Raw genomic sequence first — 23,248 nt, forward strand, 5'->3', positions numbered from 1 at the left:
GCCCTCCCAGGAGGATGATTCTGAGATCCAAGAGGGAACTGTCCTAGAAGAGCTTGAGACTGATCAGGTTGAGTTTCTTGGGACAGGGGGACCTTCAAGGGCAGATCTGAGGCAGGCACAATTAGACTGTTCCTCTCTTGAACCCCTCAGACAGCAGGCTGCTGCTGAGGCTGCTGGGAATGCTCAAGGTACCCATAAAGTGTATTGGGATGATGGGCTCCTTTATTCAGAGGCTAGAGACCCCAAGCCTGGTGCTTCCAGGAGGTTGGTTATACCTCTGCAATTTAGGGGCTTCTTTCTTACCTGGGCCCATGATATTCTCTTAGCAGGACACCTGGGCCAGAACATGACTTGGGACAGGCTTGTCCCTCACTTTCACTGGCCCCATATGTCAGAAGATACCAAGAAGTTTTGTCGCTCCTGTGTTACCTGCCAAGCCAGTGGCAAATCAGGTGGCACAATGAAGGCCCTCCTCATACCACTACCTGAGGTGGGGGAACCCTTTGAAAGAGTGGGGATAGACATTGTAGGACCAATGGACCCCAAACAGCATCTGGGCACAGATTTATACTGGTGGTAGTGGATCATGCCACCAGGTATCCAGAAGCTATTCCCCTAAGGACCACAACCGCCCCTGTTGTGGCAAGGGCTCTACTTGGAGTTTTCTCCAGAGTGGGGTTTCCAAAGGAGGTTGTCTCTGACAGAGGTGCAAACTTCATATCAGGATTTTTAACTGCAATGTGGAAGGAGTGTGGTGTCAACTATACGTTTATCACCCACAGTGTAATGGGCTTGTGGAAAGATTCAACAAGACCCTCAAAGGGATGATACAAGGGTTACCTGAAAAGCTGAGGCGGAGATGGGACATCCTTTTACCCTGCCTTCTGTTTGCTTATAGAGAGGTCCCACAAAAGGGGGTTGGATACAGCCCTTTTGAGCTTTTGTTTGGGCATCCTGTAAGGGGACCCCTATGTCTTGTGAAGGAAGGATGGGAGTTACCTCTCAAAAAGCCTAAGCATGACATAGTGGACTATGTACTTGGTCTCCGCTCCAGGATGGCTGAGTATATGGAGAAGGCTTCTAAAAACCTTGAGGCTAGCCAAGAACTTCAGAAAGCTTGGCATGACCAAAAGGCTGTGCTGACTGTGTAGCAGCCAGGACAGAAAGTGTGGGTGTTGGAGCCAGTGGCCCCAGCAGCACTCCAGGACAAATGGTCTGGACCCCATACAATAGTTAAACAGAAGGGAGAAGTCACGTACTTGGTGGACCTTGGGACTCCCAGAAGCCCCCACAGGGTGCTTCATGTCAACAGACTCAAAGCATTTGTCGACAGGGCAGATATGGGCTTGCTCATGGCTACAGATAAGGGGCAGGAGGAAGAGAGTGACCCTCTCCCAGACCTGCTTACTCAGAACCCTGATGATGGTTCAGTAGATGGTGTAGTCTTTGCTGACAGCCTCTCTGAACTTCAGCAACAGGACTGCAGACAAGTTCTTCAGTCCTTCAGACATCTGTTTTCCCTGACCCCAAGTCAGACAAGCTGGTGCACCCATGAGGTGGACACTGGTGACAGTCTGCCTGTCGAGAGTAAAATCTACAGGCAACCTGACCATGTCAGGGACTGCATTAGGACAGAGGTCCAAAAGATGTTGGAGCTGGGAGTTATTGAGCCCTTAGAGAGCCCCTTGGGCCAGTCCAGTAGTCCTGGTGCCAAAACCTTACACCCAAGATGGTAAGAGAGAGATGAGGTTTTGTGTGGACTGCAGAGGTCTCAATGAGGTCACTAGGACAGATGCCCATCCCATCCCCAGGGCAGATGAGCTCATTGATAGATTGGCTTCTGCCAAGTTCTTGAGCACATTTGACCTGACAGCAGGCTACTGGCAAATCAGATTAGCTGAGGATGCAAAAGCCAAAACAGCATTTTCAACCCCAGGAGGACATTATCAATTTGTGGTAATGCCCTTTGGTTTGAAGAATGCACCTGCCACGTTCCAAAGGCTGGTGAATAAAGTTCTCACAGGACTGGATGACTATTGTGCAGCTTATCTAGATGCTATTGCTGTCTTTAGCTCCACCTGGGAGGATCAGCTGGTCCATCTGAGGAAAGTTTTGGAGGCCCTGCAGAAGGCAGGCCTCACGATCAAGGCCACTAAGTGCCAGATAGGGCAGAGCAAGGTTGTGAACCTGGGCCACCTTGTAGGTGGGGGTCAGGTTCAACCACTGGAGAGCAAGATCCAGACCATCAAAGACTGGACTCCTCCAATCACCCAGACACAGGTCAGAGCTTTTTTGGGCCTGTCTGGGTACTACAGGAAGTTTGTTGAAAAACTATGGGTCCCCTGTGACACCACTGAATGACTTAACTTCCAAAAAGATGCCAAAAAAAGTTCAGTGGACAGTTAGCTGTCAAAAGGCATTTGATTACCTGAAACAGGCCATGTGTACTGCACCTATTCTGAAAAGTCCAGATTACTCCAAAGAGTTCATAGTCCAAACAGATGCTTCTGAGTTGGGTGTGGGAGCTGTTCTTTCACAACTGAATATAGATGGTCAAGACCAGCCCATTGCTTTCATAAGCAGAAGGCTAACCCCTAGAGAGAAACGTTGGTCAGCTATAGAGAGGGAGGCCTTTGCTGTGGTTTGGGCCCTGAAGAAGCTGAGGCCATACTTGTTTGGCACTCAATTCAAGATTCAGACCGACCACAAGCCCCTCCTATGGCTAAATCAGATGAATGGTGAAAACCCCAAGCTTCTTAGTTGGTCCACTTCCCTACAGGGGATGGACTTTACAGTGGAACATAGACCTGGGACTGACCATGCACATGTAGATGGACTCTCCAGATATTTCCACTTAGAACATGAAGACTCAACTGGTCAAGGTTAGTTTAATGTCCCTAAGTTGGGGGGGGGGGGTTGTGTAGGAGAGTAGGAGAGTAGGGTCTGCTTCCTATGGTCACCCCCACTTTTTGCTTTTGCTTCTCTGGTTTTCGACTTAGATGTGGCTGTGGGCCTGCTAATCAGACCCAGAGCCCAGATGCACTCTCTCTAAATGTACACCATGTACTCTAGGTACATACACAATTGGTAATTGGTTCACCTTGTCAGCCCCTGTAGAAGTGTACCCTAGGTACTCAGGGCATAGGTGTAACCAAGGCCTACCAGGGGCTGCAGCATGTATTATGCCACCCCTGGCTGGCCACTCAAATAGACACAACTGGCTGATCACTCAGCTGGGGCAAGGTCGTGTAATCACCCCTTGCTTAGGTATAGTATTCCTATATCTACCCTTATATATAGCCACACAATAACCTATAAGTCACTCCTATGGCAGGCCTTAACAATCCTGGAGGCAGAGTGCTTGGTTATGTGTGAGATGGTGCTGTAGCATGAGCTGAGCCTGTCTGCAGCTTTCGGAACCATGTCCTTATAGCTGTTCTATGATATTGCCATACCATATACTCTTAAGTGCATTATGAACCTCGCGGTTAAATGCTAACTTTGGTTTGGCTTTATCCAAACATGTCGTGTAAGGTGTCATACGCTTTGGAATACTACCCCCTCACCAATTCTGGCGACGGGGGTAGCATTCCACCCTTCTAGAGGGAGAAGACATGTTGTTGCTGACTATCCCGGTTAAAGTTAACCAGAGCCCCAGCGTCAAAAAATGGACGCTGCTGCCACCGACACAAGTCTGACCTCCTGCTGCTGGGAGTCCTTCCATTCACGGAGGTTTGGACAATAGGTTTCCTGCCTGGAGAGGTGCAAGCACCACCCCAGACAGGACTTTGTGTATTGGGACAGGGAGGGCTGAATAGAATGAGACACTGCCTGGAGCACACTAGGTGCTCCATGCATACCCCAGTTCAAACCAGTTGCTGGGGCACTCCAGCCCCAGCTCTGGCGCGAAACTGGACAAAGGAGAGGGGATGTAACCACCCCCCTTCCTGGTCCCACCCATAGGAGGGACCTAGAAAGTAATCCAGCCCCTTTTAGTTGTATAAAGGTAGGAGCGGAGTCCTGAGACTTTAGATTAATCCTGAATCGAAACTTGACACGAAACTCTGGACCTTCGACATTCTGCTGAAGCTGAAGACTGAAGAATCTCCCTTGTGGCCTAGGAGTGACCACCCTGGGCAACCAGGCACCATCCAGCAAATCAAAGGCTTGCTTAGTCGACGTTCCCGCCGGAACCCGAGCACAGAGCCTGACAAGACCCAGACTTCCAGACCTCTGAGACCTCTCTTCACGATAGCGGAGATCCGTGGAGGCGACGAGACACGCGGGACCGGACATCTTGAAAAGCCTGCAACTTGCTGTGCAGCTCCTGAGGCATCCTCGAAGCTGTGCACCGGGGATTGAGAAACCCGGAATCCGAGCTCCACTTGCACCGAATATCAGCCCTCCACGAGTTCTGCGTGGGGCCCTTCTGCTTGTGTTCTGCTCGACGCGTTGTCCGGTTGCTGGCCCATTTGCTAGTAGCCTCTATGACGACAATCCTTTTGAATCACATCGCTGGTCTGGTTGCTCCAGACTGGCCCTTGCTTCCCTGCAAAGGTGAAGCCCCTCAGACCTTGCTGGTCTGCACCAGAAGCCTTTGTCGTATCCTGCGTGTGTTGCCTTTGCCAAGGCTTGTTGCTTCCAATCCAGAAGTCGACTCCTCCATCTGCGAGAACCTTCGTGGGACAGCTCCTCTCCAGCACCTGCCCATCGTCGACGCCTCCTGGTCCGCGTGTCTGCAAAGACAAGCTTCAAGACAGCACCTGATTGCTCCTCGACGTCGTCTAGTTCCTTCCTGGTTCCAACCGGTCACTGGCTAGTGACCCAGACTCTGTCCCGTCTGCTTTCAGGTCCTCTTCATCCTCGATCCACCCTTGGATCCACCCGGACATCTTCCTCCTGGTCGCCTGCAGAGTCTTTCTTCAAGGCTCCATAGGACTCAACGACGAAACCCGACACATCTTCACACCTATGCACCCGCTGTCCGTGGGTGAGGTAACGCGAGTACTTCGGTGCTCCCAAGGGTATTGACTATCCAAGTGTCTAAGTCTTTAGTTGTTTCCTCCTAGCTAAACCGTAAGTGTCCTAAATCCTTCTAAACCTAACTTCTAAGTTCCCATTGACTTTGTATTGACTCACGCGTGTGTGTAAAGACACTGCACGCGCCGCCTGTGGGCCTCCCACTCCTAAACTATTGTTCAGATAGTGTAGCCCCAGGGGGGCGAGGCTAAGCATGCAACTGTAATGGTCGCTTTTGGGTAGAGCTCCGCTCCGAGCTCCCCTTCCCGGCGAATTTATCTGGCAAAATACGACTCACAGCTTGCCGAAAATAGCAGGCGCCGCCACAGGACATTGAGACCGTGCATCCTGCCGATTTTGAGAGAAATCTGAGGCGACGACCGACACCGAGGCATTTCCGGAGCAGTGGCCGGGCGGATCGGTGCTGGGCCCGGCGTGAGCACAGGAAAGCCCGAGGCTCTGGCAAGAGAGGTAGGCCCAGGAGTGCGGCCTGCAGCTGACGCCGAAGCAATTGGAGAACCCGGCGGGACACGCATGCGAGGTGCCTAGGTCACGGCCCGGAAGACCGGGAAGTGCTGTTTCTGCGCGCAACCCGCCCTGATGCCCGCTCATGAGGGGTAAGAAGTGGTGACACGGCGGCGGGAAGACGTGGCGCGTCGGCCTAGGCACCGAGGGCAGAAATACGGAGCGGGCGAGCAGGACGATTGAGTAAGGGACCCTGGGCCAGCGCCTGCCGAGGCCCCGGGCCGGACCCCCAGACATGAGGCCAGCGCCGGAGCGTTTATAGACAGCGGGGGCGAGCAGCGGCAACGGGGGAGTCGCGAATGACTGCAGCCTGAGACATAGGCGACAGGAACATACCGGAGTGGGAGACCGAGGAGGACAAGGACAACCGCCGCCACAGCAACCGCAGTACAGGCGGCGGCCTGCAACAAGGGACACACTGGCCCACTGACAAACCCCAAGTACGTGGAGACAAGAGCAGGGGGGCGGGGCGCGTAGCACCCCCACAACCGCTTGCCCGCTGGCGGAGGAACCACTTGTGAGACACGAGAGGGGACACCGGACCGGACGGCGAGGCCGCATCCCCCCCCCCGGAAAGGAGGCCCCAACGCCATGTGACACGTGAATGACGGCATTCCACTCAGGCCGATGCTGGGAATTACCGGACACTCAAGCTGTAATTGGGGAGGCGACCACAGGTACCGCGAAGTGCTAGCGGAGTGCGAACGGGCGGTGGCTACCCCTGGACTCATAGCGTTACCGCTATACACCTCAGCACGACATCCGGTAGAAACGCCATCGCTGCGCCCGCGGAAGCAATCGAGAGTGTGACAGAGCGCTGATGTCTGGCGGGACCAGAGCCCGGACTGGAACCGGAGGCTCGAACTTTAAAGGCAGAATGGACAAGACCGGGAAGAGCTCCGACCCGGACCAAACGGCAACCAAACTCGACACCATGCTGGCCGCCATGGAGCGACTGGAAGAGTCCATCCAACTGACCCGCACTTCCTTGGCTAACAAAATTGATAGCGTTGTGATTGACATCACGCACCTGAGGGCCGACCACAAGAAACTGGCCGACCGTACCACGTCCCTGGAAGGCGACATGAAAGACATCCAGCCCCAAGTCCACCAATCGAATAAGCAGATGCAAGACCTCTTGAACAGGGTGGAATTCCTAGAGAGGGCTGAAGATGCGGAAGGTAGGGCACGAAGGAATAACGTGCGCCTTGTAGGAGTGGCGGAAAAATGGGAAGGAAAGAACCCGGAGGAACGCGTGGAACAGTGGTTGAGAGACATACTACCGGAAGGGTCGCTCTCCCCGCACTTCGTGGTGGAACGTGCACACCGAGTCCCGACGAGACCACTACAGACTGGCTCCAATCCACGGCCAATGCTGCTTCGCATACTGAATTACAGAGACAGAGACTCCATCCTGCGGGAAACACGCAAACTCCAGGACATACGGATCGAGAACATGACAGTGATGCTCTTTCCGGATTACACGGTGCAGGTACAAAGGCAAAGACACTCCTTCCTAGTGGTGAAAAGGCGCTTGAGGCAGCTCGGACTGCAATACTCTCTTATGTTTCCTGCGAAGTTGAGAGTGGTGGCAAATGAGAAAACACACTTCTTTACCGACCCAGACGAAGTGGAGGCATGGCTCGACAGCGGCACAGACACAACCCCTCGGGGAGCCGCTGACAAGACAGCTCGACGTCCCACCGGGGGAGGCAGGCGGAGACGCAGACCCCGACAGAGAACACGGAGCGGCACGGGAGACGCGACAGGAGGCCCTCCCCCGGAGGACGCCGCACAACAGGAGAAACAAGACGCCCTGCGCCTGGTGATGGAACTCAGTCGATCCCCCGCGCAAAGTGCAGCGACGGGCGGTAGCCCGCGGGATCTCCCTAGTGACGACGAAGCCATATATGGCGTAACTGACTCTCAGGCCTCGGAGGACCGACCAGACGTGACACCTCAAACGGCGGATTACATACATTGACCGCACAACAGGCTATGCTGCCCCAAGGACGCCTGCTGAGGAGTACCGATGAAGACACGGAACAAGAGACCGATGGAACAGAGGCGTACCGACCACGAGCGACACTAGTTGCGAACAATGACACCCCTGAGCCCAACCACATATAAACAGGATGGGAACGCACCGGACGACCCCTCGATGGCCTCGAGAAAAGAGGACAAGACAGAAGCCCGTGAGAGACCGAAACATGGGGCCTGCGGTGACCTGCTTAGATGCGAATTACTTGGGACACGTAAAGTATGATGACCAATGCATGTGCAACAGGTTACCTACTTGCACGAATATGGGCTAGACTGATATATATATCCCGAGAGGGTGAGGGGCCCTCACAGGACAAACTTTGCTAATTCAATAACTGTTATAGTGCTACTTGCACAGCAACCGCCCTTCATTTTAGACTTTGTTACTCTCTTAAAGAGTATGGACGGGGGCACGTTTGGCAACCGACCTTTTGGTATTTTACATGCGCATTGCATCCCATGGCTACTCGTTCTGCTAGTCAGGTTAGCCCCCACACCCCCCCTCCCCTGTCCCAATGCTGTGGTGTGTGGACATGGACACGTTTTCGAGCTGCACTGGTGGAAATGTTCTTCTCGTTGGGTACCCGACGGTCTGCTGGGAGGTGGAGGGGGGCCGGAGAGGGAGAACTGTTGATAACTTGCAATGTCTACTGTTAAGATCTGTACATGGAATGTAAGGGGCATGCACACACCATCCAGACGCTATCAGACCTATGTATACCTCAAACGCCACCACATTCAAATAGCCCTCTTGCAAGAGACACACCTCAGCGAGGCGGAGACTCGTGTCTTACGGCGCAGGCAACTATTTGCCACACACTACTCCTCCTATGCTAGAGGGACGTTGGTATGGGTAAAGCCGGGCACCCCCCTGACAGTATTGGACTCACATATAGACCCCAGCGGAAGGTACGTAGTGGTAAATGGCAGACTGGATGGTAGGCCAGTGGTCCTGGCCTCGATTTATGCACCTAACACAGGCCAGGCGGAATTCCTAGCACAGCTCACAGACACGTTGGCACCATGGCACGGTATCCCGTGGGTGCTGGGTGGAGACTACAACTGTACACTAGACCTGTTGCTTGATCGGTCTCACCCCCCGCCACCAGGCACACAAGCACAAAACGCTGCGAAAACCTTACAGGCATGGTCCACGCAATGGGACTTGCAAGATGCATGGCGCAGTCGAAACCCCCACACCAGGGTCTATTCATACTTTCAGGAGCGCACGCCTTACACGTACGCCTAGACAGGTACATGATCACCAGCGAACTGCTCCCACACGTGACGGACACCTGTTACATGGGCCGCACGCACTCAGACCACAACCCACACTTCATGGACCTGACGTGGGACCAGCCAAGACCCCCGGTGCCCACTTGGAGATTACAACCAGATCTGCTTCTGGACGGTCCATTCAGAAACTCCATTTGCGCACACACAGTGCAATACTTCGAGGAAAATACGGGCACGGCATCCACTCCACCATTGGAATGGGACGCATTTAAAGTGGTACTCAGGGGACACTGCATGGGCACACAGGTACGCTCACGGCGACCGATAGAAAAATATCTACAGCGTTTGGAATTGGGCCTGCTACAGGCGGAGCAGGAGGCGGCCGAGGGCACTAACGCAGGGTTGCTGGAGGCGCGGGCGGAACATGACAAATTACTGGATAGGCTGCGACACATAAACTACATAGCACACTCGGCCCGCACACATCACGCGGGAGATAAACCCAGCAAATTACTGGCCTGGTTGATAAGTCGTGAGGATCGATCGTCACCTGTAACGGCGATACGCCCCGCTGACGGCCCAGTGGTATACACCCAGTAGAAGATACATGAGGCCTTCGTCAAACACTACCGCGCGTTATACGAGTCGAGACTGCAGGTGCCCCAACCGGACATTACCGCATATCTCGATGAGGTCGCGCTACCTGCTCTGACTGACGACCAGCGGGAAGACTTGGGACTGCAGCTTGCGTCGGATGAGCTACGCGACGCCATCTTTGCCCTCTCAAATGGCAAAGCTCCTGGCCCGGACGGGCTACCAGCCGAGTATTACAAAGCATGCTCCGACATTCTGATCCCGGAGCTCCTCCGGCTGTACTCTGTGGCACTGGAGGACTCGTCCTTACCCAAGTCCATGAACGAAGCGACCTTAGTGTCTCTTCCCAAGCCAGGCAGGGATGACACACTCCTCGGCTCATACCGGCCCCTGGCACTCTTGAACACGGACTACAAAATCCTAGCGTCGACCCTGGCCCGACGGCTGGCGATCTTGGTGCCCGCCTTAGTGCACAAGGATCAGAACGGCTTTGTGCCCACCAGGTGCACCTCCCACAATATCAGGAGGTTGTTCAGAGTGCAGGAATACGCGGTGCGACGATGGCCACGATCGGGATGCTTGGTCTTAGACCTTGAAAAGGCCTTCGACTCGGTAGAATGGCCCTATCTGCTGACAGTATTGCGCAAATTTGACCTAGGAGACGACTTCATAGAGATGGTGGGTCTACTTTACAAAAGCCCCGAAGTGCGAGGTCGCACGGGCAAATTGCTATCTGAGGCTCTTAAAGTCAGAAGGGGCACCAGACAGGGATGCCCGCTGTCCCCTTTACTTTTCTCGCTGGCGATTGAACCCCTCGCAGAGATACTGCGAAGTAGTGGCGCAACCTGGGGCATCCCGCTAGCGGATGGCATGCACACTGTCTCGCTGTACGCAGACGACCTGCTCCTGTACGTTAGAGACCTAAACCAAATACCACCGGAGCTGTCGGATATCTTCAATACATTCGAGGCAATGTCAGGCCTAAAGGTAAATTGGGCCAAATCAGGGGTGTACTCATTCGACCCTGACACCCCAGAACCGGATATCAGGATCAGCGGCGAAAGATTACCTTGGTACCCCACCACGTTCAAATATTTAGGAATCCATATATATAGGACCTCCCCTGACATATTAGATGGCAACCTGACGCGAGCCACCACGTCCATACGATCACAGGTCAATTTTTGGAAAACCCTCCCTCTCACCGTGCCAAGCAGAGTGACGCTGGCGAAAATGATTGTGCTACCTAGGTTGCTATATTACTATGCCAACATCCCGGTATACGTCCCAGCCCGCACGTTCAGGGAATTGGAAACCATGGTCAGAGAACTGATATGAACACCGGAAGGCCCAGAGTAGCACTGAGAAAATTATATGCGCCTGTAGACGACGGGGGTTTCGCAGTGCCGAATCTGGAGCTTTATTATCTGGCAGCGCAGCTACAATGGGTGGTAGCCTGACTTGATGGCAGGAACCTGGATGATACGGCCACTGACACAGACACAATGTCCCCTATGCAGATCCACACGTTGTTCCATCCACTGACAAAAATGAGGAGGCAGGTACAATTACACGTAACAGTGGCCGCAAAATGCTATAACAGGAGCCTCCGACTTACGAAAGCGATTAAGCCATATGCCCCAGCACTCCCGCTCCTAGGCACCCCCAGGCCCACAGGCGTGGTAACCGAAGCGACGATGGAGCACTGGACACGATCGGGAGTAGACACCATGGCGGACCTGTACGCCGATGGCGCCCTGATACCTTTCGCGACCCTCGCGGACGACACTGGACTACCGGCTGGCCAATTCCTACAACATGCTTCCATAATCCGAGCATACACACAGCAGTGGGGGACCATTGCAGATGAACCGCCCACGCACCAACTAATACAATACCTACACGTCATGGGAAAAGGCACACATGTGGTGCATTGGCTATCGCAGGCACGGTTATCGCATACACAACTCACTCTGCAGCCATTACGCGACAAGTGGGCGGTAGATAGGGGGAAAGAATGGTCTGATAGGGAATGGGCGATGGTAATTGCGAGCCCCAGATGCATCCCACGCAATGCACGCTTTAAACTAATACAATTTTACATATTGCACAGAGCGTACCTCTCGCCAGACAGAATCAACCACTACTTCCCGGGTGCCTCAACGAAATGCCCGAGATGCTTGTTGCCGGGAGCGGACCTGCTGCACATGTTATGGCACTGTCCGAGAATCCAGACGTACTGGCGGACGGTGCTGCCCTTACTTGAGCGTAGTACGGCCATGCCGATACCACACACATGGGAGGCATGTCTACTCGGCCTATACAAGAGAACTAAACTTAACAGAGTCCCCTCTCGTTTTTGGGACTTAGGCCTGCTTACAGCCAAGAGGCTCCTCACTAAACATTGGAAGCACACTGAAACGCCACTGACTGAACACTGGCGCGCCTCCCTGGACAACTGGGCGAGAGCGGAGAGCATAACCCTCCATAATGAGGAGACCGCAGGCCTGCGGAAATTCCCCATCGCGGCTTTATGGGACGAGACATTGGGCTCCTTCCATCAAGAATGCCGAACCCAGGGTATCCCTTCGAGCACTAATCCCCCTGACACACACACGACACAACCGTCAGGGCGGGCTCAGTGAGCCACAGCCCCAACGGCCCCATTGTCAACATGCATGAACATCCAAATTGAGACACCCCTTGACCTGATGACAGCGCTTAGGCCTCGCCTGCAAGGAAGCGTCCCTCATCCAAAAAGTGACCCTCTCGCTGACCGACGTACAGCCCTCACAGCAATGGACAAGCAGTCATGGACGACATGAGACGACACCTCCTAGCTCCCACCACCTTGACACGTTCTCACCATACCACATGACACACACCTTCTAGTTGACTACCCCATCCTTCCCTCCATACCCCCCCCAGTTTCCTCTTCCCTTCCCAACAGCATCCCGACTTACCCTTCTACTTGATTCTCCTGCCTTCTTCACTACTCCAGGCACGGTCACGAATTTCCCCCTCACCTACTTACCGATCTCTTGCCCACACCGACAGAATATCGTGGGATACAACTGTATATGAAGCGGCTGACACCACCGACCGCTCCCACGCGGTGTTGGTAAGGCAATGTATCACCGGAACGGGGGAGATACACATTATCACAACTGGCATGGCGTTGATCGCCCCTGGCTACCAGGTCTAGGCCTACTCTACGGTGACAACAGGTATTCCTACTCGCCCTGACACAAGAGTATGGCGCGTTAGTCCCATATCCCGACCCAGCAGCTGTCCCTACAATATCACACCAACTGCAACACCAACATTGAGGTATGTAGTATCAGACAGCTACCCCCCAATGTTCGAGACCTAGTGGTGGGCACAGGGAGCAGGGACCACATTACCCCACACGACGCATAAATACAGGGATTGCGAGTGTACCATTACAGACCAATTGCTGGAGCCATGAACCTGGTGCTACACCAAATGGGATGTGACGCTTTAATACATGAAATGACCATGTGGAGATGCCACACATTGTCTCACTGTAAATTACGGAATGATGCACAGTTTTTGTTTCTCTTTTTTGTGTGAAAACAATAAAGATATATTTCAGATAGTGTAGCCCCAGTGATTCCCTAGGCTCTAGGCCTTTCCTTTTCTTGTGACGTGGTACTTATACCACTTTCTTAATATATGGTTTGCTTCGCCCCTAGGGCCTAACCGTAAATTGTGCAACTTAGCGTATTCTGACTAAGTATCTTGTTATGTGCTTTGGCCTCTGATCTCAGAAAGAGTTCAGAGGAGTGTGTTAGTAAATAGAAATAGTAAATAAATACATATATATTTTATATATATCCGGTGTGGTGTCCTTTCATTTGATATTCAAGGGGTTACATATGGTAAAACAGCTGGCTTTACACGCCCTCAAGAGTCTTTTAGCCTAAGACAGTTCTGTCCACGCTACCACTAGGATAGCTGGTCTATAAGGTTGACTTACAACCATCACAATAAGGGTTGTTTGGACTGGTGCAAGGTGATCACCAGAATAGTGATCATCATATACCAGCCCAACTTCTCACACTAATCAGCTGCTTCGCTAAGGCTATTGGAGAACATACTCAGTTCTCTCTCGCCCACCTTTGCGTTCAATGGTAGGCCGAGCTTAGACGTGACTGCTTGGACAAAGAGTGGGACAGAGTACTGGCTTTCCTAGCACAGCCTCTTGAAACACAAGGTTTAAACTCATCCAGTAGTTTGTGCTATGCAGGGTGTATGTATCTCCTGCCAGAAACAACAAATTATTTCCGAGGGCGAGTGCTTGCTGCCCATGTTGTCACCTCTCTGATGCGGATGTGTGTCACATGTTGTGGTTCTCTCTTTTGTTATTCCACTTCCCGTCAGTTTTGATTACGAAGCTTATGAAAGTCCAGAAAAGAACATTCTACATAGCTGGGAAGGTATGTGCCTTGGGGTTATACCAGATCTTCAATCTCCAATAAGGTACTGATGCAGGCCTGCACCAATGATAGCTCTGAAAGTGCCAACAAATATTGTTGTATGGGTTTGCAAAGAAACTAAAGAGCTACATTTGTTTAAACAACCTAAAGCGGATTCTCTGATAAAAGTTCAGGCAGTGAGCTGCACAAACAGCAGGACAGTAAAAGGGCTAATTATCTGTTTATGCAGCATATTATGTTGCCCAGTTGGTAGTCATTGTTCCTTAAGCATGGTAGCCTACTGTCCAATTGCTATTTCTTATAAACCTCTAATAATGGAAACCGGATTCTGTTTACAAATTATGTAAAATGCTTCAAAATGTTGATGAGAAGTCTGAAAGGGATCTGGGTTTTCCAGATTAAAGTAGTGTGCCATCATGAAACATCTTCAATATCTGCTCCCCAATTAATCAATAAATCTTTGAAAGATGACAGATAACTGAAGGCGCCTTGGTCTCACCTTGACCTCTCGCTTTACCCTTGTTTTCACTTAAGAGGACAACTGCCTCTTAAAGTCGGACCACTGAGCAGCAACCACCGAATGCATTACAGCAGAGGTTCTTAACCTGTGGTCGGGGGATCCACAACAGCTACTCAGTGAGTCTGCGACTCCTTCGAAAATAAAATAATATTAACAATTCGCAGATTAATAAAGTGCTTATAAATTAAGGCGCAAATGTAAAATAAAATAAAAAATGAACGCCCCCTTAATGTGAAGAAATTTGAAACTGAAGGCTAAAATTAAAAAATTTTAAAACGCACCCTAAAGGTGATGGAATTTGGAACTGAAGGCTAAAACTTAAGTTGGAGTTCCCAGAGTGAATTGTAGGAGTAGTGCAGATGCATCGGACAATGGGTGGTCTCAGTTGAATTTAGAAAGCCCCAACCTTCCAATTAAAATTAAACATTTTCATATTTGTTTATGAATTAAATGAAATATTTCATCAGTTGTGAATTTGTTTGATGAATGCGCATTTCTATATTTGTGTACTGTTTTCAGGTTCAAATCATTGAAGCTGCTTAAGCCGTGGCCCTCCACTTCCACTAATGGCTTAGTGGGGGTCCCCAGATTCCATTAATGATTAAGTAGAAGTCAAAGGCTTTAGAACCTCTTCATTAGAGACAGCTGTATGCAGGGCCGGCACTAGGCATGGGCAGCTGCCCTGGGCCCCGCACCTGCTCAGAGCCGTGGGGCCTCGCACCTTTAAAGACATCAGAAGTCCTAGGCCCAGGGGGACCCCCTGAGAGTTTATATGTTTTCTTTTGTATATCAATCTCTCCTGCTGGCCCGTCTCTGTGGGCCTAATGGCTGCATCTGCATGTTGATGACAGCAATCAGGCAGGTTATTTAAGTGCCTTTGCCTGTGAAGTGGCCTTGCCCCTGTATGAATAAAAGACAGAATATCCTGCAGGGCAATGCTTTAAATGGGCCGGTACTGTCCGGTACGGAGTACCAGCACTTTTTTATTTTGACAGCGAGAGTACAGGCACTTCTCAAGAGAAGTGCTATACTTTTAATTGGAGAGTACCGGCACTTTTTAAAAACAAGCAGGTACTCTGTTAAAGAGTACCTGTACTTATATTTTTCCATTTCAAGCACTGCTGCAGGGGCACAGCAAAGGATAGAGTGGGGATGGCGGCACATCACAATGGAAACTGCTCACCGAGGACAAGCGGAAATGGAGCAGAGAGGCGAATAAAAGGGGCAAGACAAATGGGATACAGTGGGGGGAGCAGATAGGTGTGTGTGCAGCATTCAGACAAGAGGTGCAGAATCCGCATGCAAAAGTGGATGGAGCAGGGTTTAAAGTCTGCTGGGTCACTCAAGTCTTAGACCGGGTAGTAAATTAAAATGGACATTGAAAAGGGGACCTATATTCAAGTCCTTAACTTTGCCTGCAAAAACATTGATCCAGTGTCTGCACAATGAATGAAAGTTCTGAAAAGCAGGTGATGAGACTCTCCATTTTTGTCCTCACCCTCAGAGTGAAAAAACAAATCTTAACTCTGCAGCAGTGCCACCGTTTGCTACCTGTAATGCAACTTCAGTGAGACTCCTTAGAGTTCTTTCACAGTCTCATCATGTCAGAACTGAAGCATTTATGTACAAGGAAGCTGTAGATGTTGCTTATTCATCTTATGCAACTAATAACCACTGAAAAAGCCGATAGTACTGGCTTGTTCTAGGTGTAATTTTACTTGTTGTAATATTTATCTGGAGGCAATGACAGGTTTTTTCATCAAACCGTAAAGCCCTGCTCGCAGGTCAGTATGTAGGCCGTTTTTTTGCTAGTTGTTGACCTGCTTTATGGTAAGGTGAGCCGTTTTTTACTGTTGATTTATATGATATTAAAGCAAACATTGCCTGCAGCAAACTCAAATCAGTGCAGTCCTTACATATCTTAAAAAAAACGTATGTGTATACAAGTTGAAAACTGCGCTAGTTTGCACATGGGACACCTTTCTAGCTAACTAACTCCCTAATGGGGGTCCCTCTTATTTTGGTACAGAGGCCTATTTTCTGTTCTGCATATTAGGCAGGGCCACTGGAATTATGCGATTGAGCAGCGGCGGCGATTTCTGCATAATTATGCATTTGACACATTTGACACATAATCCATCAACTGCTGCATAATCTACAGATTTTAACAACAAAACTGCTTTCTATCTCAAACAGTTCAAAAGTTACTAAAAATGCAGCAACACATCTTGCCGCATGTGGGAAGACCCTTTGAAAAGCTGGAACAGTCAACTTTCTGTTTCCCACTGCTAAACTTGGGTATTAAATTAGTACTAATGGGGTGCAATCAGTGCCCAAACAGTGTTACCAAGAGTAATAATGGCAAAAAAAAAGAAGTAATACTATTTCAAAATGTGGCGGATTACGTTGCATAATTTGCCTTTTCTTGCCACATAATTTACTCACCCTTCCACATACTTTAAACCTCTCCTGCCACATAATTCCTGTGGTCCTGCGGTTAGGGTAATCCATGGCTTTAATTTTGTTCCTGTTTATATTTCCCATGCTTTACCGAATCTTGCATTCCCCAAGAGTGGTAGCTATTTCCAACATGTGTGTTTGTGTATTTTATTTTAAAGCATATTACTCTTGGATGCTGCACCCTTTGTACTGAGTCGCCTCCAGGTGTTTATGGCTACAGTTGAGCACTTTGGAGTTGAGGCTGTAGGCAGTACAACTTCCACACTGTGCCTGTCTGTGGGTCAAAAAGGTGTTCAGATTACATGACCATTCAAAATATGGGCTAACTGCAGAGCCCAAAGAGCACTGGTCCTGCATTCCAGTTGTGATTCTATGCAAGTGTGTGTGAAGGAGCTACTTATTGGTCAAAACAACAAGATGAAAGTAAAATTATTTATTGTAGTTACTCATTTAGCTTAAACTGCTAACAACCATTGACAAAACCCAGTCATGGCCGGCATGCGTTTTGTCAATGGTTGTTAGCTTTTAACTGTGGGGGTGGGGTAATTTTAATTTTAAAAAATGACTTTCCTTAGGGCGCAATGTGATACCCCGTCATATCTGCTTAGGGGCCTCACATGTTCCTATTCTGCCCAGAGCCCCACATATCCTAGAACCGGCCCTGGCTGCATGTCACCGATGGTGCTAGCATTTCTTCTGTCTCCCCATTCGGCCCTCCTCTTCTAGACATTAGGGCTTCCAGACGGGCCTCCTAATAACCCATCCCACACGCCCTGAAATCTGGCTACTTCATCACATCAAGAGTTTGCGCAGCCGCAGAATCTTTATATTAAAACAAGGTAATGCCTATGAATCGCTTTTACCTTCCTGCAGTTGTTTGAGTGTTCTCACCTTATCAATCCCTTTCGGCTTGGAGTCCTTCTCTTTGCTGCCCGAGGGTTTTTCGTTCTTTGCTATCACATGCGCTCGGCCCACGGGCCCACGTGGCTGCATGGCGGGGGATTCTTTCCTGAGCGGCTTCACTTCTCGGTTGGGACGCTTTATCTGCGGCGGGGCCCTGAAAAAGTGCAAACAATGTCATTTAAACAAGCCAACAGTGTCTGAAAGAATACAATGATGCATGATGCGCTGCCTCCGCCTGCAGTTTTGTGAGTTTCTCTGGTTTATTGGACTTCTGGTGCAGGCTCGTGTGCAGGCGCCTGGCTGGCTCAGTGTGTCGTGGGCTTGTAGCCTAATAATTCATAGACAGGATTGAATTTAGGATGGATGCAGTAAAAAGGCCACCACTGCCGAGGACCTAGCAGGTTTACAGATAGCTCTCCGGATAACGAAGTAAATAATGTACCGATTGCACAGAGAGAATCCATTACCTCCAACTTCTAGGAAGTGCACTATTGAGAGCCGAGCAAGCAATGCACCATTAGGAAACACACTTTTACTCCTCAAGATATCAAGTTTCAATAAGACCTACATTGTCTCACAACGTCAAGCTATACATAGGCAGAGACAACCAACGCACTTGGTAATATGAAAGGCCTATAAAAAACGGACATGGTTTGAGCTAATCCTTAGGCATCTATATGCCTCAGTGAGAAAAGCACTCGCTGCTGAAATCTGTGAGTGGCACATGAGCCTTTCATCTTTCAGAGCTTGATAACCTGAACACCTTGAAAGAGAGTCATAGTAACACTTGATATTTTATAGGGGAGATCCGATGAATAATGTCACAATTAATTCAAAGCGCCAGCTGACGTCATCAAACAAATGATTGTTGTTGTAACAAGCTTTATTTCGATATCGTATATCTTAAAAAGCAGTACAAAATTAGATAAAAGCAGTAAAAGGTTCAGTACATGATTATTAACATACATTTCATAATAAACAGGGATACATTTTGCACATGAAAACAGACTAAAAATAGGTGCTTAGGCGAGGTACAGAAGCCTAGAAGATCTAAGACGCCAAGCCCAACCTAAAAATTTGGCCATGCCACATGCAAACAGGGGACGAGGATCAGATCTTAGGATTCGTAATGCTTCTTCGTGTGATCTAGTACCAAGACTCCTACAGAGTGGTTTCAGCCATTTGGCACGTGGGGCTGCATAGGCTGGGCATTCAAATAGTAGGTGGGGGACTGACTCGGTCCTGTTCACACAGAAGGGGCAATAAGAAGTCGTCTGTGCGGGAACCTTCCAACTGGCAGTTAATTTACCCACTGGGAGTAAACCCACCCTGAATTGAAAGTATAACGCCCTCTCCCAAGATTTTAAAATCGTATCCATGTATGGTTCACATAGGGGCACCTCCTTGACCATCAAGAATTCCACACTTGTTTTGCAAAGATTGACCTTACTATTACTGCCATTAGTCACCCAGGTCCAGTATAGCTTCTTCAGGATTGACTTGGGCGGGCAGATCTACTGAGCCAGGCATCTTCGAGACCCAGGTCACAAAGAAGGCACTTAACTTCCTTTAGCCAGCGCACCTTTGACCAACCTGGTAAAGAAAGGAGATCATTAAGGCCCTCTGCATAACTGGACAATTCTGGGACCCTCCAAATTCGTGCCCACAAAAGAAGGGGGCGCAGTCTTGCCAGATCACTGATGGGCCGAGTACCTGCATCTAAGAGGAGTGGGAGGGAAGGGAACTTTCTACAATGCCTGCTATTCATTGTTAAAGATGCAGGAATGGGTCAAGAGAACAATTGTTTTCTCTAAACCGTATGGCTCCTTTAAAACGGCAAACACGTATGCGTGACTGTGTTTATTCTCTAGACCCTCCTAAGGCTCCTTTAAATCGGCCAATACTTCCGTATTAATCGTTTCTTCAGAAGGAGAGCAGTCGAGAGTAAGAAGACTCTACCCTCAATATAGACTAATTCCTAAAGGTTAACAGCACACTTACTTTCTAACTAACAAATTAAATAAAAAGCCTACCTAAAATGCAGCTGGCGCAGACATTTGCACCATTTCTGGTCTGGCTATCTTTCACCAATCCTTCCTTCTGCCACTGACTGCCTGATCCAGAATGAAGGACGGGAAACATTCTGAAAGTCAGAGCTGTGCTGCTTCCCAAAGAGGAGGACAATTGTGTGGGGATCACAAAGAGATTAGACAATATACCACTATAGTCATGAACAATTCCTCACCTAACAGGACCCAATCAACATGGAAAATAAGGCACCGTGCCAGCAGCGCACAAGTACATGAAAAGCTGAAGAGTCCTGGACACTAAAAAACAATTATAAACGCTTCAATACAATCCTTTACGTGATCACCTTGTTTTTTTATGCAATCATGTGATGAGTCTAGTGATCCAGTTTCCCCAGAGAGGGTCACTGCAGGCAGATTAACCTACTTATTGTTCACTGTCATTGTGGTTTAGCTAAACTCAATGATTGTGCCTAGTCTTGGCCTGACAGGCAAAAGTCAATCTGGACTGGACTGAAGACAACTGAAGAATCAACAAACACTGTGTCCATCACACTACATTAAACAAGTATTGGCAAATACAACAGGCCTGGAGTTGGCCACCTTCCTTCTGACTATCTCAATGCTTGCTTCGTCATCGTTTTTGTAAAATGTCATTGTCAGGGACGCTGCATAGCCCTAATCAATCTAAACAAAAAACATGGACTAAAAGAAAATAGATTTTTTGGTCTCAAAGTGTACACATTGCCATAGTAGTCTGTGGCACCTAAGGGACCAACTAAGTGTGTGAACTTGCTCCTTTTGAAACGGTAGAATGCAGTCACTAACAGTGAAGTTAGCCAATGGCTGGCATGGGCTGATCGACTGCACCGGGATGTATGTATTAAGAAATATTTATTTCCAACAATATACCTTATATAAATACAAAAAGTTTAAGCCTTCTTCCTTTTGTCCAATTGCTGACATTCCCTCCTTTCCTTCCTGGCCTCATTCACTTTCTCTCCTCTGCCTTTTGCTTCTTCTTCCAGTCTGATCTCCACCCTTCCTCCCTTACTGTCCACTGCTTCGTCCCTTCTCCCTCCACTCGCCCTTTCATTCCTTCCCATGAGCTCTCGTCTATAACGCCGCCCACAAGGCTGCCTTCCCTCTTCAGTTTTAAGCTCCATCTTCTTACCTCACCCTACACCAGGGCCAGTCACCCCATTTCTTGTCTTTGACAATGCAATACACAGACACGAGCATGGATACACGCGAATGCAGAAACTTGTGTGTGATGTGAGATATATGTATATATATTCACAGGGAACAACTTCGGTCCACGGCGGACACTGGTGGCGCTCTTGTTGGTGGTACGTCGCTCCTCGGCAGGACCACGCCGACAAAATATCAATACAGCTCTCCCCGCATGGAAAGAAAGTGAGCCGCACACGTAACGCTGCATTCTTTTGATTTAATGCTTGTTTGAACATGGCAGTCCTGACGCGTTTCAATCTAACATAGACCTTTCTCAAAGGTAAGCCTGCACCTAACGTACCGCTTGTATCCACAGCCAAATGTCCACAATTTATAATTATAGCCTCCGGTGGCTCCTTTTTATATTGCATTCTGTGGCATGTGGTTCCACAACGGCAGTCCCTTAATATTTCCCTCCAGTGGCCGGTGCTTTTGTGTTGTTTCAAAGGATTCACTTTGCTTAATTGATTGTTCACTTTTGGCAGCATTTGTTACCCCGCGTCCAAACCCATTTTCAAGGTTGGTACGGGTCCAATACCGAAGCCAGTCTTCGGTGGCACCTCATTGTCCTAGTACGTTTTCACGGGCAACAACTTCGATCCACGGCGGGCAATGGTGGCGCTCTTGTTGGTGGTGCGTTGCTCCTCGGCAGGACCACGCCAACAAAATATCAACACAGCTCTCCCCGCATGGAAGGAAAGTGAGCCACACACGTAACTTGCTGCATTCTTTTGATTTTGATTTAATGCTTGTTTGAGGAGGAGGAGGTTGGATTCTGGGGCCCGTTGCGGGCCCCCTCTGTGTTGGGGGGTGCACTGGGGGAGTACCCATGGTACTCCACAACATTTCCCAGCCGTAAGTGGCAGGCACCGCGTGGTGCAGGGAAATGCGCTACAAGGCAGATTGGCATTGCGAATGGTGCTACAGCAGCCAGCAGAACCGTCCGCAATGTTGAATCCCCAGGATGCGCCTGTCATCCTGGCAGGCGCATCGTGATTCCAGTGGTGGGACCGCCACATAACTGGCGGGTGGTCCCAACCACCGCAACGATGGCGGGCGGACTCAAGTCCGCCCACCATTGTAATGAGCCCCTTAATTACAACTATGTCTGAATGTTGCTGCAGCAGGACAATTGTTTATGAATTGCCTTTAAAATGAATCAAATTATGTTGCACCAAAGTTGATAATACTTGGTTTGCATCTTGCACTCACTGCCAGCATTCCTTGAGTAGTTGAATTGTTGCATGATGGGGTCTGGTTTCTGCATTAACCTCAAGAAGTCACAGGCCTTCAAACTTGTCACTCAGCATTGCTGGAGCAGCTGGCTGCCCAGAACCCTTTAACATGGGCTTCGTCCTCAATAACGCAACTTGCAGAGCAGATCGCTACTACAATCCAAGACACCGTTCTTCAAAACTACAAAGCTACAAAGCGGTGTTCTATACTAACATCATATTCAGAAAATAACATAAAAGTATAGTTTGCAGGTAAATGAAGCATGAACAGAGCAGAAACTAAATAAATGTGCTTAAACTGCATTATTTGCTTCCAATTTTCAAAACCTTCCTTTGGTGGAAGGATGGTGAAATATCTAGTAAAAGATTTTTTTAAGACTAGTTAGGTTGACATGACAGCCCCAAAGTGTCTGGAGTATTTGATTTGCCCGAGACTGTGGTGTAAAATAGAATATGGTATTTCACATTGCACCAGGTTTACTGATCTAATGTGTATTAAAATAGAACATTTGTCATTCACTGTGCAAAAATTCCACCAGAGCCCCAAAATCATGTTATGCCGAGAATAATGTTCGGCCCCTGTGGGATTTAAAATGCACTATTTGCCACATGTAGTCTCAAAGAATGAAAGAATGAATCAGTGTTTAACGCACTACATTGGAAAAGCGAAGGGAGACGCCCCCACACCCCACCCAACCAAAAGTAATTTTGATTCTTATGGTGTCTCGGTCTCCACTAATCCATGAGTTTGAGTCGAATTACGCCCCTGCCTCGCCATCTGGTCTTATTTTTCTCCGTATCCAGATAAAAGAGCGTCTTCGCCTTCCCCCCATTTCCACACACCACTCTTTTTTCCACCTTATCCTGGTTTCTACCGTTCTCGGATGGTGTTCGCCCCGGCCTTACTCAGTTAGTCACAGCTCCGTGGAGTCTTGTGTCATTAGACAGGACACAACTTCCTTGTTGTCACGAACTGGCAAGTGACAAGTTTCT

General features: G+C 49.4%; 1 protein-coding gene across 1 annotated transcript in view; it reads right to left on the reverse strand.

The window, feature by feature from the left end:
- KATNAL1 (katanin catalytic subunit A1 like 1) overlaps positions 1-23,248 on the reverse strand; it is a 314,538-nt gene that overhangs the window by 194,281 nt on the left and 97,009 nt on the right. Inside the window, exon 4 of the mRNA XM_078657135.1 lies at positions 17,749-17,914. Within this exon, the coding sequence (XP_078513261.1) occupies positions 17,749-17,914 (166 nt within the window). The remainder of the gene's footprint in view (positions 1-17,748; positions 17,915-23,248) is intronic.

This window comes from Lissotriton helveticus, chromosome 8, assembly GCF_964261635.1.
Source record: "Lissotriton helveticus chromosome 8, aLisHel1.1, whole genome shotgun sequence".
NCBI lineage: Eukaryota > Metazoa > Chordata > Amphibia > Caudata > Salamandridae > Lissotriton > Lissotriton helveticus.